This window comes from Rhinoraja longicauda, chromosome 6, assembly GCF_053455715.1.
Source record: "Rhinoraja longicauda isolate Sanriku21f chromosome 6, sRhiLon1.1, whole genome shotgun sequence".
Taxonomy (NCBI): Eukaryota; Metazoa; Chordata; class Chondrichthyes; order Rajiformes; family Arhynchobatidae; genus Rhinoraja; species Rhinoraja longicauda.
The window spans coordinates 14,741,219-14,756,573 of record NC_135958.1 but is presented as its reverse complement, the minus strand read 5'-3'; the positions used below and the strand labels follow the sequence as shown (position 1 = coordinate 14,756,573).

The 15,355-nt window shown below is 41.9% G+C and overlaps 1 protein-coding gene across 5 annotated transcripts in view; it reads right to left on the bottom strand.

The window, feature by feature from the left end:
* Positions 1–789: 789 nt before the first annotated feature.
* The window catches only part of phaf1 (phagosome assembly factor 1), a 66,588-nt gene continuing 52,022 nt past the window's right edge, over positions 790–15,355 (bottom strand). For 3 of the 5 annotated variants that reach the window (XM_078400503.1, XM_078400506.1, XM_078400504.1), the window contains 5 exons: positions 12,999–13,042; positions 9,269–9,321; positions 6,313–6,371; positions 4,847–4,919; positions 790–4,715 (listed from right to left, as the gene is read on the bottom strand). In XM_078400503.1, the coding sequence (XP_078256629.1) occupies positions 4,626–4,715; positions 4,847–4,919; positions 6,313–6,371; positions 9,269–9,321; positions 12,999–13,042 (319 nt within the window). In that variant the 3' untranslated portion in view covers positions 790–4,625. Of the gene's footprint in view, positions 4,716–4,846; positions 4,920–6,307; positions 6,372–9,268; positions 9,322–9,376; positions 10,574–12,998; positions 13,043–15,355 lie in introns of those variants that run through there. The other 2 variants (XM_078400505.1, XM_078400507.1) reach the window with 2 other exon arrangements.

The window sequence follows — 15,355 nt, the reverse complement described above, 5'->3', positions numbered from 1 at the left end:
TTGACTTCAGAAAAACCAGTGTAGAATACGACCCACTCTACATCAATGGGGTCTGTGTGGAAAGGGTACCCGCTTTCAGGTTCCTGGGTACGCACATCGCAGAGGATCTTACCTGGTCTACCAACACCATCACCACAGTAAAGAAGGCACAGCAGAGACTCCACTTCCTGAGGATCCTCAGGAAAACCAACCTGCAGGAGAAGCTCATGTTGTCCTTCTATCGCTGCTCCATCGAGTGTGCTGGCATACTGTATAACCACATGGTATGCCAGCTGCTCAGAAAAGGACAGGAAGGCCCTTCAGAGGGTCATCACGACGGCCCAGAAGATCATCGGCTGCTCACTGCACTCCCTGGAGCACCTGTTCAGCCTACGCTGCCTCAGTAGAGCAGGCAAAATAATAAAAGATCCATCCCACCCCGGCCACCGTCTGTTTGTTCATCTGCCCTCTGGTCGACGTTTCAGGTCGATCAAATCCAGAACAAACAGACTTAAGAACAGTTTTTACCCCAGGGCCATACGAGAACTGAACACTACCTTTGCACTAGGCAACACCGTTAAAAAATCTTGTACTTAATATAATTGTATTTATTTGTTTTTGCATTTATTGCATATATGTTTGTACGCACCGTCAGGATTGGCTATTTTTTAATTTCGTTGTACTCGTTACAATGACAATAAATGAATATTATTATATTATTATTATTATTATTATTAGTTACAGATCCAACACCATTTCAAGGTCACAGTGTCTTATTTTATGTAAACTTCAGAACCTTCTTCACGACCACCCTGGTTCCACGCGCTACCCCATGAAACCTTCTTGTGTATTTGAGCTCTGATTATAAATATGCATTATGTAAGAAGGAACTGCAGATGCTAGTTTAATCCGAAGATAGACACAAAATGCTGGAGTAACTCAGCGGGACAGGCAATATCTCTGGAGAGAAGGAATGGGTGGCGTTTCGGGTCAAGACCCTTCTTCAGACTGGTTCGGGATAAGGGAAACAAGAGATATAGACAGTGATGTGGAGAGATAAAGAACAACGAATGAAAGATATACAAAAAAAGTAACGATGATAAAGGAAACAAGCCATTGTAAGCTGTTTGAAGGGTGAAAATGAGAAGCTAGTGTGACTTAGGTGGGGGTGGGATAGAGAGAGAGGGAAATGCCAGGGCTACCTGAAGTGAGAGAAATCAATTTCCGTACCACTGGGCTGTAAGCTGCCCAAGCGAAGTATGAGATGCTGTTCCTCCAATTTGTGTTTAGCCTCACTCTGACAACGGAGGAGACCGAGGACAGAAAGGTCTGTGTATGAATGGGAAGGAGAATTAAAGTGTTCAGCAACCGGGAGATCAGGTTGGTTCACGCAGGCTGAGCAAAGGTGTTCCGCGAAACGATCGCCCCACTGCGTTTGGTCTCGCCGATGTATAAGAGTCCACATCTTGAACAACAGTAGATGAGGTTGGAGGAGGTGCAAGTGAACCTCTGCCTCACCTGAAAGGACTGTTGGGGTCCCTGGACAGAGTCGAGGGAGGAGGTATAGCGACAGGTGTGCATCTTCTGCATTGCATGGCTAAGCATATTGACAGCCATTCCAGAACCAACCTGCTCTGCTCTGTATTTAATACATTTCTCAGCCAAGCTTCCTAGCTGATCACAAAGTCAAACATGGGCAAGAAAACCATATGGCATGAGATACATTGGATGTGGAGTTGATGTTGACACTGGCAGGATGGCTCTCTCCTACCTGTACATTAAAATGCTACCAACTCTGCAAGGTGTGCCTGCTGGTGGGGTGGGGTGAGCTCAAGGATAATGCTGGAATAACCTGATTCATTAGCTATAAGGGAGTAGGTCCAATCATTGGTCAGAATCCAATTTATGGTTGTAAGATGCTTGACAAATTACACAATGCACATTTATGATGTTATCTACATGCTGACTGCATCATTGTGGAATCAAAAGAATATCCAGAATTTCATAGAATAATACTAAGAAAAATGATAGAAAAGGATATATATGCTATATATGATTTTGGGAGTATACATTTGACAAGCTACTGTTTGACTTATCTGAGGTACACTTCTAATTTAGACATTAGTCTTCAGAAGCTCGTAAGGAGCACATTGCAAAATTAATTAGCCTTTTCTGTGTTCGGATCTGGTGACGAGGTCATTTCTCAATCCTTTATTTGGTTTTATTCTTACTCTCATTCAAAAAACTAAAGGTTATCAACAACATTGATAGGGCAGTTAAGACTCAACCACAAAATTCAGATGTCTGATTTTAAAATTCTTTTTGTATACCCAGTTTTAATGCATTTGTTGTTAACAACTCTTTTAATACGTTTGTCGACTGGTTGTTATGAAAAGGCCGCAATAGACTCCAACTGGCCCACATTTTCAGCCCTTGGCAAACACCAGTTGTAGATTGGAATCGAGTTATACAGAATCTTCTGTTTAAAGCAGAACCAAGGATCAAGCTCCAGATTCCACCCATCAAGAACTGCTCTTCTCCAACTTTATTTTGCTCCATTGCTGCCAAAATTCAACTTTGCTTTGCTCACCTATGTATTTTATTTTCCCCAGTTACCACTATGCTGGCTTCCCATCTTCTTCTCTTCAAGAACTCCACATCTCAGCCACCCATACCTTCTACCTCATTCCCTGAGCAACACACTGAACATTCAAAGGTCAAATACTCTGAAGTACAAGCAAATGGACAGTTTATCCATGTTTGATGGCTAATGTTTTTTTCAAATGCATTGCAAACTATCGTTTGCTGAGCAAAAATGCTCGTGGATGTTGTCATGATGTGTAATTGGCCCACTGAGAGTAGCGCTACAGGTGATGGGATGGTTCTGGGAAGTATTTTCACTACACAAGAATGATGGGTCGGAATAAATCACACACAAATTAGTCTCTGTACAGAAAGCCACCACTTTAAGTAAGAGCATCCAAGAGCGTGAGGTTCACTATATGGGTGTGACCATTATCCATTGACGGGCTGTTCTCCACTCTCTCAAGAAAGAACCAGCCAACTCAAATAGTCACTACTAGGGAAATGGAGTCTGTTTTATTTGTGTTGCAGAATACATGCTCTTAATGTGTATCTTTCCCCCTCCCACCAAAACATTTGTAATCCTTTTAAAAAATAAGTCAGGCCGGTGCAGAAAAAGCAAATGAAGAGGCACATATAGTTCCCATGGTAAGCAAAGAGCACAGGAAACAGCACTAAACTCAGCAGTTTAGTTAATAATCAACAGTTACAAGAGAACGGCAATAGCTTCGAAAGTAAACTGTAACATAGTCTTTGAACAACATCCATGTGTATTAGGTATAACCGTCTGGAATCTCAGTTCACACAGGAAGACAGAATGTGAAGTATTACCAAAACACACATCACACATCCCTGCTACCGGTCCAGAGTCAAAACATTGATTACAATTCAAAATACATCCTCCTCATTGTTCCGCATTAGACTATGCAGGCACTCCCTGTACATTTTGTTAAAGTTACAAAATGTATTATTTACAGATTTGTACACACAGTGTAAACACACAAATTTTGTCTATTTATTACAAGTCGCTACAACATGTGATGTAAAAATGTGTCATGGCTAAGAGATTTAGTTAATAAAAAAAAGAAATCACTCACTATTTTTACCAGGGAAATCCCCGAGTACCATCACATCTTCCTATGAATGAACAGACCTCTTGCGAATACTGCGAACAGCGGAAGGAATCTCCTCACTGAGCATGTGTAGCATGCAAACTCTCACGTGGGCCGACAAATTCAGCCAATGGCCAGCGTTGTGGCTGGGGTGTGCAGTTCCATCAGTGAAATAGCGCTGAGAGATGATGCAACCAAATCCGTTGAAGATATGTCTTTGGCATCAAATTAATAACATGCAATTCAAGAAATGGCAGAGAGGATTGCATTTCAATTCGATTGAGTGGTGAAGTGAATAAATCACCACTTCTCCACCGAGCAGCGTGACCGGCTGCTTTGCATGGACTGGACACCTCTCCACATCCCAGTCTCACTCAATTAGCTGGCACTATACCCTGACACTCCTCAGTGAAAAAAAACACATTAATCAAGTAATTAAAGTGTATGTAGTGCAATGATATAACAATTTCTATAAAACATGCTACTGTCTAAGCTACAGAGATAGGCTGTGGCTGAACTCACAAACAAACTTCTGTCTGCATACTGTGCTGGGACACAGAAATACGAGTGTATGGAGTATCACACCAAACAGTAACAGCTATTAACAGAAACCTGAAACACTGCCCTTGAGGCTCAACAACTTGTGCTTCTTGTGTCTGCAGCTCCATTGCCCGTTCCATCCTCGACAGATGCAGGACAGGGCAGGGCCCTGCTGGTCTGTTGTGTACGACTGAAGAGAGAAATTGGCATGATGCAAGCATGGAGCTACATACCCCATCGCCAGGGGCCTTTGCCGGCGACGAGCCAGTGACAAACCGATACCCTCCCCCATCCATATGTGGCCAGGGCCGTCGTGGATCAGATCATGCTGTTCTGTACAATGGTGACAGCAAATCTAGGCACACTGTACTGAACCGGTGGCGTCCTGGTTGGGTCAAACGAGGCAGAGGCTCACTGGATCCGCTCTGTGTTTCGAGATTGGCTGTTGGGCCTGGGAGGGCCATAAAGCGTTACTGACGCTATGTGATTGTTCTGCATGACCTGTAAAGGAGGTGTGGGATTATCATTAAGTGTGATCTGAAGTTAATGATCTGATTTAAAATATACACCAATTTAAAATAGACCAATTTTCCTTTCTCCATCTTGCAAGTGCCAGGACTAGAGTACCTCACCTCAAATATCATGCGCTGCAGTCCAAAACAGAAAGTTGATCCAAAAGGGTTTGTGTTGTTTGCTGAAGAGGATCTGTACCAGGAGAGAAGTAAATGCAACTCAGTTAATGCTACACAATGATGGAAACCTACACCATGCTAACCAGCAATGGAATCCCCACCACCGTTCCAGAGGCTTGATACCAACTTCTTCTTACTGTTAAAAGATTCATACATCTTTGCTCAATAAAAGCAAATTTACAAATATTTGCAGTTTGTACCTTTGCAACTCAGAAGTACTGCCAGAGAAGCAAAGTTCCACAGGATGCTTCTGATTATAGTATCCATGTGAAACAACTGGCCATAAAATATGCTTGCACAACTCGAAAATAAAAGTGCCGTGCAGTTGAATATTGTCTTAACCAAGGGCAAAGCAATTTGAGCACAGATAAGAACATTTGACGGTCGACTTTATGGCAGGATTTTCCTTTGTCTTAGTACTGAAGTTTAAAATACAAGAATTCAACTGTGGTAAGACTTTCAGCCACTATTCTGAAAAACTGCACCTCTGATTTATTTGCAGGAGAACTAGATTTTACTAAAACTGCTTCCTCTGAAACAGTGCTATGCAAAAAGCCAACATGCAAACAGCATACTCTGCCTTCATTGTGACCTCTTGTAACCTCAAATACAGTCTCACAAGTGTGCCCGGCTGCTTTGTCCATGGAAGTCAAAATTATAGTCACTCTCAACCACATGGTTTTGTGAATATTCCAGATTGCAGCTGCCAATCTCTGACAAATCTCAGTTTGCTGCTCATTTCTGCATTAGGGAGATCGATCAAACACCACACTTACTCAAAGAGAGACTTTCCCCTATGCAGAGGCATTTGTCTGTCTGACAGAAGTGAAGATATTCATACAGTGCACTTGTGTCCTTGCAGAGATTTCATTGGCTTCATCCTACCAGGGGCACTTGGCCATAGCCCTGGAGGACCTCCACGTTTCTCATGAATAAAGAGAGAACATCTCTCCTGCAAGCACTTATCTTCACCATCTTTAAGAGCCAACTACCGAGATGGAACCTGCTAAACTCAATTCTAAAAGCTGTGAGATCTTGCAGAGGTCTACAGAGAATGCCAGGCTTAACCTGACAATGCCCCCTTTATCATGGAGTCACCCATATTCCGGATTGTAAACCATACATTTAAAGATCTTTTTTTAAAATACTTTCACAAATCTCATTAATGGGGCTCATAACTGTTCTACCATTATTACAATGTAGTAAATCAATTCATAGTCCCTGCTTTTAAGCCAGCCTTGTGTGTCTTGGCATTTTTAAGGTAAAGTATGCAGTCTGACTCAGTTAGAAAGTCCAATACATTTCAATCTTGTTCCTCAGTTCTTGTATTGCATTCTGCTCGGTCTCATTAACCCCACCCCTATCATCTTACTAATACATTTCATGCTCAAATACACATACCATACCTATGAAGGACCACAGGCTTCTCCATGGGGTGTCCCAGCAGCTCCTGAATGGCATCCCACTGAAAACATGTGAACTAAGTATTAGTGCTGATTAATAGCTCATCAATTAGTTGCTCATCAGAGGGTTTATAAATAATCAGCAAATCTGGTTACTAAAACAGCTTCAATGATCTTGCTTAGCTTGGGCAAGGTACAAGGTGGATTAAGCTTGCACGTTAGACACAACTTGACTTTAGGTGTTTAACAGGCACCCGAGGGGCAGCTTTTTCCAAACAGAGGGTGGTGAATACATGGAATGAGCTGCCTGGGGAATTAGTAGAGACAGGCAAAATTATGACATTTAAAAGACACTTGGACAGGTACATGGATAGGAAAGGTTTGGAGAGAATATGGACCAGGCTCAGCCAAGTGAAACTAGCACGGTCAGGCAACATGGACAGCATGGACGGGTTGTGTCAAAGAGCCCGTTTCTATGCGGTATACCTCTTTGACTCTATGTCTCTTTTATATCAGTTTTCAGGTAGCATCGAGGCCAATGTTCAGAGGGCGATCTAGGCTAGTTCAAGCATCCTCATTTAAAACATTTATGTCATCACACAACTGTTTGCCAATAGCGAGCAAATTTTAGTGCCACGTCATTGGCCTCTGCAAGATCCTTTACAGTGCATGTGTCATGCAGCATGTCACAGCTCAGGAGATGTTCCATAGTCCGGAGGCCCCGTCCGCACTCGCAGTCTGCCGCATCTTCAGTATATCCCCACTTCAGCATGTTTGATTTGCTCCTCCCCATGCCTGTCCGCAGTCTGTCGAGACTGCGCCAGGTTATCCACGGTTGGTCGGAACCTGGTGGGAGTTTCTCAGAGGGATCGATTGCCATGTGAATGGCAATCGATCCCTGAGCGATCCTCATGATAAACTAGTACTTTGTTCAGATTTGTAAGTTGGAGTTGATATGTGGGGTGGAAACAGGAGCATGGAACCTCCACCCAAAGTAAAATTAGGAGAGCTGAATCCGAATTGGTGAGAACCTATGTGTCTAAGAAGCTTCAAACCTGTGAAAAATCATTGCTATTGCTAACTGCTTCCGGAAACAGATAGAAGTGAACTGCTGCATTCTTTCATTCTCTGCGTCAATGATTTAAAGGCACCCTTACATAGTGTAGGGTGGTGTACTACGATGCAGAAGACAACAGGAACTTTTTAATAGGTTAGAATAGTGATATAATACATTTTACTGTATTAGATTATTAATACTTTGTGATACCTGTAATTAATATTGTTAAAAGCCATTGGTGTGGATAATGTGTTAACAAGCTTAAAGATCGAGGGATATTGTGTCATGTGATTGGAGGTTTTTGACATGTGACAGAAAGTTGTTTGATTTTTTTTTTTAAATCAGGAGGTTTTCCAGTGTTGGAGAGAACTTCTTTGGACTGGAGTTGCAAGCGGTGCCAATAATCAAAACTGAGAAGATATGCCTACATTTACAGTGCCAATGTTGTGGAACTGCAGAAGAGATGAGAGTTCTGCTTTCTCTTAAGCAGTTCCTTTCCTGGATTGATTTGTCTCAAACTATTAGCTTGACTGAGAGGTGTCCAGAAAGAATTAATACTCGTACACGTGATGTTGCCAGGAGCAGAAAAAAATGCAATGGGTCTGTGTTTACTTAAATAGTATAAATTGTTTGTTCCTGTTACTAATTGTATAAAGAAACAATTTTCTTGAAGATATTGATTGGATTGAAACCACATTGTAATTAACTGCAATGGATGGAAAATGTGACGGTATTTTATTTGAATGATAGTTGACATTGTGCAGTTGGAATGCAATGGGTCTTGGAGAACTTGATAGCAAATGTGCTCTTGCTCTGCTAGGTATTCAAAGTTGGTTGATGGTGAAGAAACCTTGTCGAGTTGCTGCAGTACATCTTGTAGATAACATACATACTCCCAGCACAGTATGTCAGTGGTGGAGAGAATGAATGACTGAGATGGTGGTTGATATGCAAATAAACTATTTTGCACTGGATATTAAATAGGATAAAATGGACTGTAATAGGTGGAATTTGTAAGGGACAGGGAATAACTGAAAAAAGAGCAACATTTGTGCTTTGGAAACTTGCACAAAATTAAGGCCCTTTTTTGTGGTCAGTATTTCTCCTAAACCAATGCAATTCAGTTAAAACAGTTGTGGCAAAGTAGCTAGTATCTGTTCTGCCCCGGCAGCTTTATGCTGATGCAGCAATTGAGACATGGTATAAATGACTTTATGTTGTCACAATGATGTGCCTCAATAAAACATTTTAACTGCATTAGTCTGGCCTTTTAATTGAACTGTTCATAATGTAATGTAGTGCATTTACACATTACTAGGTATAAACTTGAAGCAGCTTTCATAAAGGGAACCAGAAAACTGGAGACTATAATCTCATTAATCTTCTATAAATTTGTAACAACATTCTGAAGTTGTAAATCCATAGATGTGGGATCTGATGTGGGAAAAGGAGTTCTGATTATCAGGTGTCTGCCATATTTCTCCATCTCTTCTATATCTGCTAGTTTACCAGTACATGATTCCTGTTGTACACAATGGGAGTAGTTTGTTGTGTAGTTGAAATGGTCTTTTAAAAGTTGGTACAGTGTGTCATATACTTGAAGGGAAGTTTCTCAAACAAACTTAAAGCATTCACAGGCTTCTCTCCTGTCGGATCTACTCTGAAACTGCCTTGAAGCTTGGTGCCAATTTTTAAGTTAGAGCAAACATGCTTTCCATTCATTCAGCCATCAAAGTGCAATTGTGGAGGTTATGAAGATTCTAAAATCAATTATTAAACATCAAATGTAAAAAGAATGGAATTTACATGAAACAGATTGTTACCCAAATACTGGTGGAATGCAAGAGACTGCATCTGAAAGGAGTGGGACACAGTGAATTCATTATAATTTTAAAGGCTCACCTTGCTGTGCGTGGTAACAATACATGGCTGCGTGTGTGCATCAGTGCTTTCACCTGTTAATAAAATCCAAATAGTCAGTAAGTGGAAGAACTGACATGAGAATATTTCAACTTCTACTCCGTTCAGTGCTGTTATTGAAGTCTGTAGGAAGGAACTGCAGATGCTGGTTAGGGATAAGGGAAACGAGAGATAAGTCTAGTTCCTGCAAACATTGACTCTTTTCTTCCCTATTCCATCCCAAAATGTCCATTTCCTCCCACACCTGTAACTAGTTAAATATGAATCTTAAAATGCCCTAAGTGTGTAGCTGATTGGTAGACTCTGGTGGGACAAGCAAATGGGAATGTAGAAAAATGTAATGGAATTAGTGTAAATGAGAGCTTGATGGTTGACATGGGCAATGGACAAATTGGGCCAAAGAGCCTGTTTCTTGTCCACATAACTAACTCCAGCAAAAACATTTCTACTGCAGTAAAGTGACAGATTATTTTTGACACCCAGAAACTCAGCTGTAAAAGATAAATCTACAGAGGACCAAAAAATTCTAAATAGATGAATCATCCTCTCCCTGGCAATGAGGTTCTAATTACATCCCGTGCTTTCCGTTTGGCAGGCCATGGCATTTGCTGCCAACAAGACTCCTGAAACAGACACCATACACAGACCTGTCATGGAAAGTGATTACAAGATGAAGAGGACTAGATTCAAGGATGTTCTCAAAGCTTTAAAATTGCAACCATTTCTGGCTCCTGGAAATCCCCAGCCCATGAATACTCAAACTGCAAGAAGTATTTGGGACATACATAGAACCACAAGGCTATGAATTGGAAACATACAAAAGCACTGCATAAGCAGTGGGAAAGATTCCTGGTACCACCTGTTGCCCATCCATTACACACCATATGCCCCACTATGTGCTTCCTACGTTGACCTCGTTGGTCACCTCAGAACCCACAAAACTGAAATATAAACAAGTCATTCTTGTTTCTAAAACTACCAATAATATCAATGCAATTTAATGTTTATCAGGATCCTTTTTAATTTTGATGGTACAAAGGAGTTCAATACGAACATTTAAGCAACTGAATAACAAGAGGAGTTGAGTATAGGAGCAAAGAGGTCCTTCTGCAGTTGTACAGGGCCCCAGTGAGACCACACCTGGAGTATTGTGTGCAGTTATGGTCTCCAAACTTGAGGAAGGACATTCTTGCTATTGAGGGAGTGCAGCGTAGGTTCACGAGGTTAATTCCCGGAATGGTGGGACTGTCGTATGTTGAAAGACTGGAGCGACTGGGCTTGTATACTCTGGAATTTAAAAGGATGAGAGGGGATCTTATTGAAACATATAAGATTATTAAGGGATTGGACACATTAGAGGCAAGAAACATGTTCCCGATTGTTGGGGGAGTCCCGAACCAGGGGCCGCAGTTTAAGAATAAGGGGTAGGCCATTTAGAACGGAGATGAAGAAAAGCTTTTTCACTCAGAGTTGTGAAGCTGTGGAATTCTATGCCTCAGAAGGCAGTGGAGGCCAATTCTCTGGACGCTTTCCAAGAGAGAGTTAGATAGAGTTAATGATAACGGTGTCAAGGGATATGGGGAGAAGGCAGGAACGGGGTACTGATTGTGCATGATCAGCCATGATCATGGTAAATGGCGGTGCTGGCTCGAAGGGCCGAATGGCCTACTCCTGCACCTATTGTCTATTGAATCCTTCTAATCTAACATGGACAAAATGGATCATGAATATTTGACTAGTATAAGAAAACTTGAACAGTTTGTTCAGAATGACACCAAAGGTTTTTGATTTCCTGAGTAAACGTGGAGGACAGACAACTTGTTTAAATTTACCATCTTTGACCCCAGGTCACATCACTGAGGATGCGTCCCAGCGCATCCAGAAGATGTATCTTTCACATAGAAGTCTGGCTCCGCCAGTAGCACCTAGTAATAGACTGGGTGACAACCAAGAATAGTTTGGTGACTACTGGAGAGACAGTTGACGGCATGGAAAGATGGCACCCGGGACAGGATGGGTTAGCACCCCAGTCTGTGACTTTCGTGAGAAAGAAACCCAATAAGCTACGGAAAGGCCTTATGCTATCAGGCAAGAATGAAATGCTCGGAGAAGGAGAAAGAGGTGCAGCGTACAGACCTTGAATCTGGTGAGACGCAGGAGGAGCCCGGCCAGGACTCACCCCCCAGTCCCTCCACGCACCAGAGTCTCCCAACCCCTGCAGAGTAGGTATTAAGAGGGCTGATCCGTGACTTGCTGCTGGGATGCAAGTCGGGGCCTGATCAACCCCGGCTGCGACGTCTGGGCGAGGGTGTCTGATGTTGTGAGACCTGAAACACCCCATGCCCCATCACTGAGGATGCGTCCCAGCGCATCCAGAAGATGTATCTTTCACATCACATTGGTCATGAACAGGCTCCAGAATGTTAATTTACTAACTTTCTGTTGCATTCAAGACATAATGTCATGAAACCATGATATGTGCAGACACTTTAACCAAACTGTTCTAAAATGAACATTTTAATTGGGCACATTGCTCCAATATGCTTTAGTTAATTACTTTCCTGCAATCTGGTCTGTAACCAATATCTTTAAGTACCAATACATAACAGCAATAGGATATTACTAAACCCAAAAACTTGAGGCTAATAAATGGGTGCCTATTAAATTGTCCACTGTTGGCAATTCCAATTGGACTGTATTGTAATTGGGTAACTTTATCAGAATGCTTAGCATCTGATCTTGTCTATTGTCTATTGTCTATTGTCTGGGGTTTAATAAAAACTGAGAGGACTTCCTATTAGATAGATTGGATCATCAATAGATAGGTTCCTCTCCTGCCAATTCCCAATAAAGCCGTTCTCAGTAGGATCTTAAAACCATGAGGATGGGCAAACAGCAAATGGTTGTTTTAATCAAAAAAGTTGCATATGTTGCAAGAGATCCTGTGGACCAACCTCATCTTCGCTTGAGATTGGGAGAAATATGATGTATTATTATTTAATGACATCAGGTTTAGCCTCAGATTCTAGCATCTGTAGTCTTGTGCTTCCTGAAATGTGACATACCCATTTCTTAAGTTAAAAAAACTACTTCAGCACATTGATCTAATGTAAATAAATTCCAAGGGAAATAACTAGTTTGTGAAATGCACTTCTCAGTGCAATCTGACTCCTGGAAAATCAGGACCCCTGTAGACAAACTGACGATGAAACTTGATATCATTCCACTATCATGGCTCAGGAACTGAACACTTATAACTTAATATTCTGACATTGCGTCTCACTCAGGACAATAAAGTTAATGGGAAAGTGACACCACTTCATCTCTTCACTCCTCCTCCACCTTCTTCCCCACCCCAATTAGGACAAATTCAAAACCAACATGCAATGGTCATCAACCCATTCTGCTTGATCCTGGAAGCTATGGATGTTGCCAGGAGGATTTCTATTGATTGCCAAATAAATGTAAAAATGTACCACTGTGCACTATAATTAGATTAGAAAACAAATAATCTTGTATGTACTTTAAAAAGTGGAATATGAAGTGCTCAATTGTTTTATTGATCTTTTATCTCTAAACAACTGCTTTCTTCATCACATCAACTATGAACAATGCCTCCCCAGACTGTTCATTTAATCATACAGCTACAATAATCTTTCCAAGGCAAGAAGAAATCTACCACCTCCAGTTATCCCATAGAAAGGGATCTCACCTCGTTTAACTGCCAAAGGGATCTTGAAATCGCAGCGATGGTATCTGGCAAAAAAGAAATAAATTTCAAACAGTTGGTTATATAGTCGTGAGTTATCCACTGAGCTGCCGAGTTCCCACCTTGCCAATCCAATATTGTAAGAGTAAGATGCTAAAACAGAATTCAATGGATCAAGTTGATAACAATATCTCCTCACTCACCATCAACACAGGTGCACCTCAAGGGTACATGCTTAGCCTCCTGCTCTACTCTCCACACCAAAGACTATGTGGCTCAGCACAGGTTCAATGCCATCTATAAATTCACAGATGAATCTACTGTGGTTGGCGGAATCATCTGTGATGAGTCAGCGAACAGGAGAGTGATGAAACACACGGCTGAGTGGTGCCACAACAACAACCTTTCACTCAACGTCAACAAGACCAAAGAACTGATCGTCAACTTCAAAACGGGGAAGTCGTTAGACCACGTGATAGCTTTTTATTGGTGGGACAGTGGTGGAGACAGTTAGCAGCTTCAAATTTTTGGGCGTTAGTATATTGGATGACCTGTCCTGGGCCTGGCACATAAATGCAATCACAAAGAAGGCCAGTACCACTGCTTTCTTAGAGGTTTAAAGAGATTTGGTACTCTAACAAATTATTACAAATGTCCTGTTAAACGTAACCCATCTGGTTGCATCATGGCCTGGTATGGCAATTCCAACGCACAGGAACGGAAGAGGCTGCAGATGAGCATAGCCCTCCCCTCCATTGGAAGCAAGAGGTGCTGCCTCAAGAAGGTAGCATCTATTTTGAGGGATCCCCACTGGGTCATGCCCTCTTCTCACTGCTACCTTCCTACAACTATCAGTTCATGAATCAACCTACACAACCCTAATGCTACCCTGACAACAGAACACTGCAACCCACCTCCTGCACTACTTCTCTATGTTTTTGCACTAATATCTTGTTTGTTTTTTGCAGTCTTCTTTCCGTTAGAATTTTGAGTGTAATTATGTATAACGTGTTTTGTGTGTTTGTTTCATTTCATGTGCCTGATTCTGCTGCGAGCAAAATTTTGCACTCTACAGTACCTCACTACATACGACCAGAATTCAAGTACATGACAAATTTGAACTTAAGATGAAAAGGAGTGCAGAATGGTGCACCTGGTAGAGCCGCTACCTCAAAGAAGCAGAGATTCATGTTAAATCTTGACATTGGGTGCTATCTATGTGGCCACGTGGGTTTCCTTTGGATGCCTCAGTATTCCCTCATATGCCAAAGTTGTGCTGCTTGGTAGGTTAATTGGCCACTGTAAATTCCCCCTAGTATCTCAGTGAGCAGCAGAATGCGGGGAATTGATGAGAAGGTAAGGAAAATAAAAAGTTGTGTCAATACCACATGGGCAGACAGGCCCTGTTTTCGTGCTCTCTCTCTCTCTCTAACTGATTCTTGGATGAAATACCAATAGAACAGTACAACGAGAGATCCCACTGAAACACATTATATGCAAAGAGTCAAAGTTGTTATTCCGTATGGCACGTCAGAAACAAGTTTTGAAAGAAAGTAACTCCCCAATCAATTAAAATCCACAAGCTATTTTCCCACCAGAACCTCGCACCTTTTCCTGTCACTCGTGGGAATTTCTTTGCAGATCCATTTTGAACTTTTAGAAGTGCAAGGCCCAAGTTGTCTTTTACTAATTAGTCAATGTTCACTCATCCACATCAATGTCAATATCTGGGACTGGGAAGGTGTGCCAAAGGCCATTAGTTTGCTGAAATTGACCTTCTTCAGAAAAGACAAATCTGACTGCATTACCTACGGAAGGATCACTCTGCTATCTGTCACAGGGAAATGTTCTCCAAGGACCCCCTAAACTACCTCCTCCCAGTGGCTGAAGAGATGCTTTTTGAATTGCAGTGTGGATTCTGTCCACTCGGGGGCAGCATGTGCAACAACTTCAACAACTCAGTGAGCAGCACTGACCACAATAAGCTATAAGCTGAAAAGTCCTTTCAATTTGGAGTTGTGCTTCTCTAATTTATCTTCCCTCAAAATTTGTTCCCATCCTACACCTACTCACACTAGTTATGGCAAACAAGAGGATGCAATATTACTCCCGCCCAGTTTGCCATTGTCATTGCAGCCATCTACCGATGCACTGTAAAAAGCATCCTATTGAGATGTATCAATGCTTGAATTGGCAACAGCTCTGCTCAAGAATGCAAGGAATGGCTGAAAATTGTGGGCGTATCCTCGTCCATCACACAATCTAGCACCCCACCCCCCCTCCCCACCACCAACTCCTTCTGCTTTTAATGTTGCCATGGGAAAGAAACCAAGATAATCATTTATTTCCTGCTCATTCCC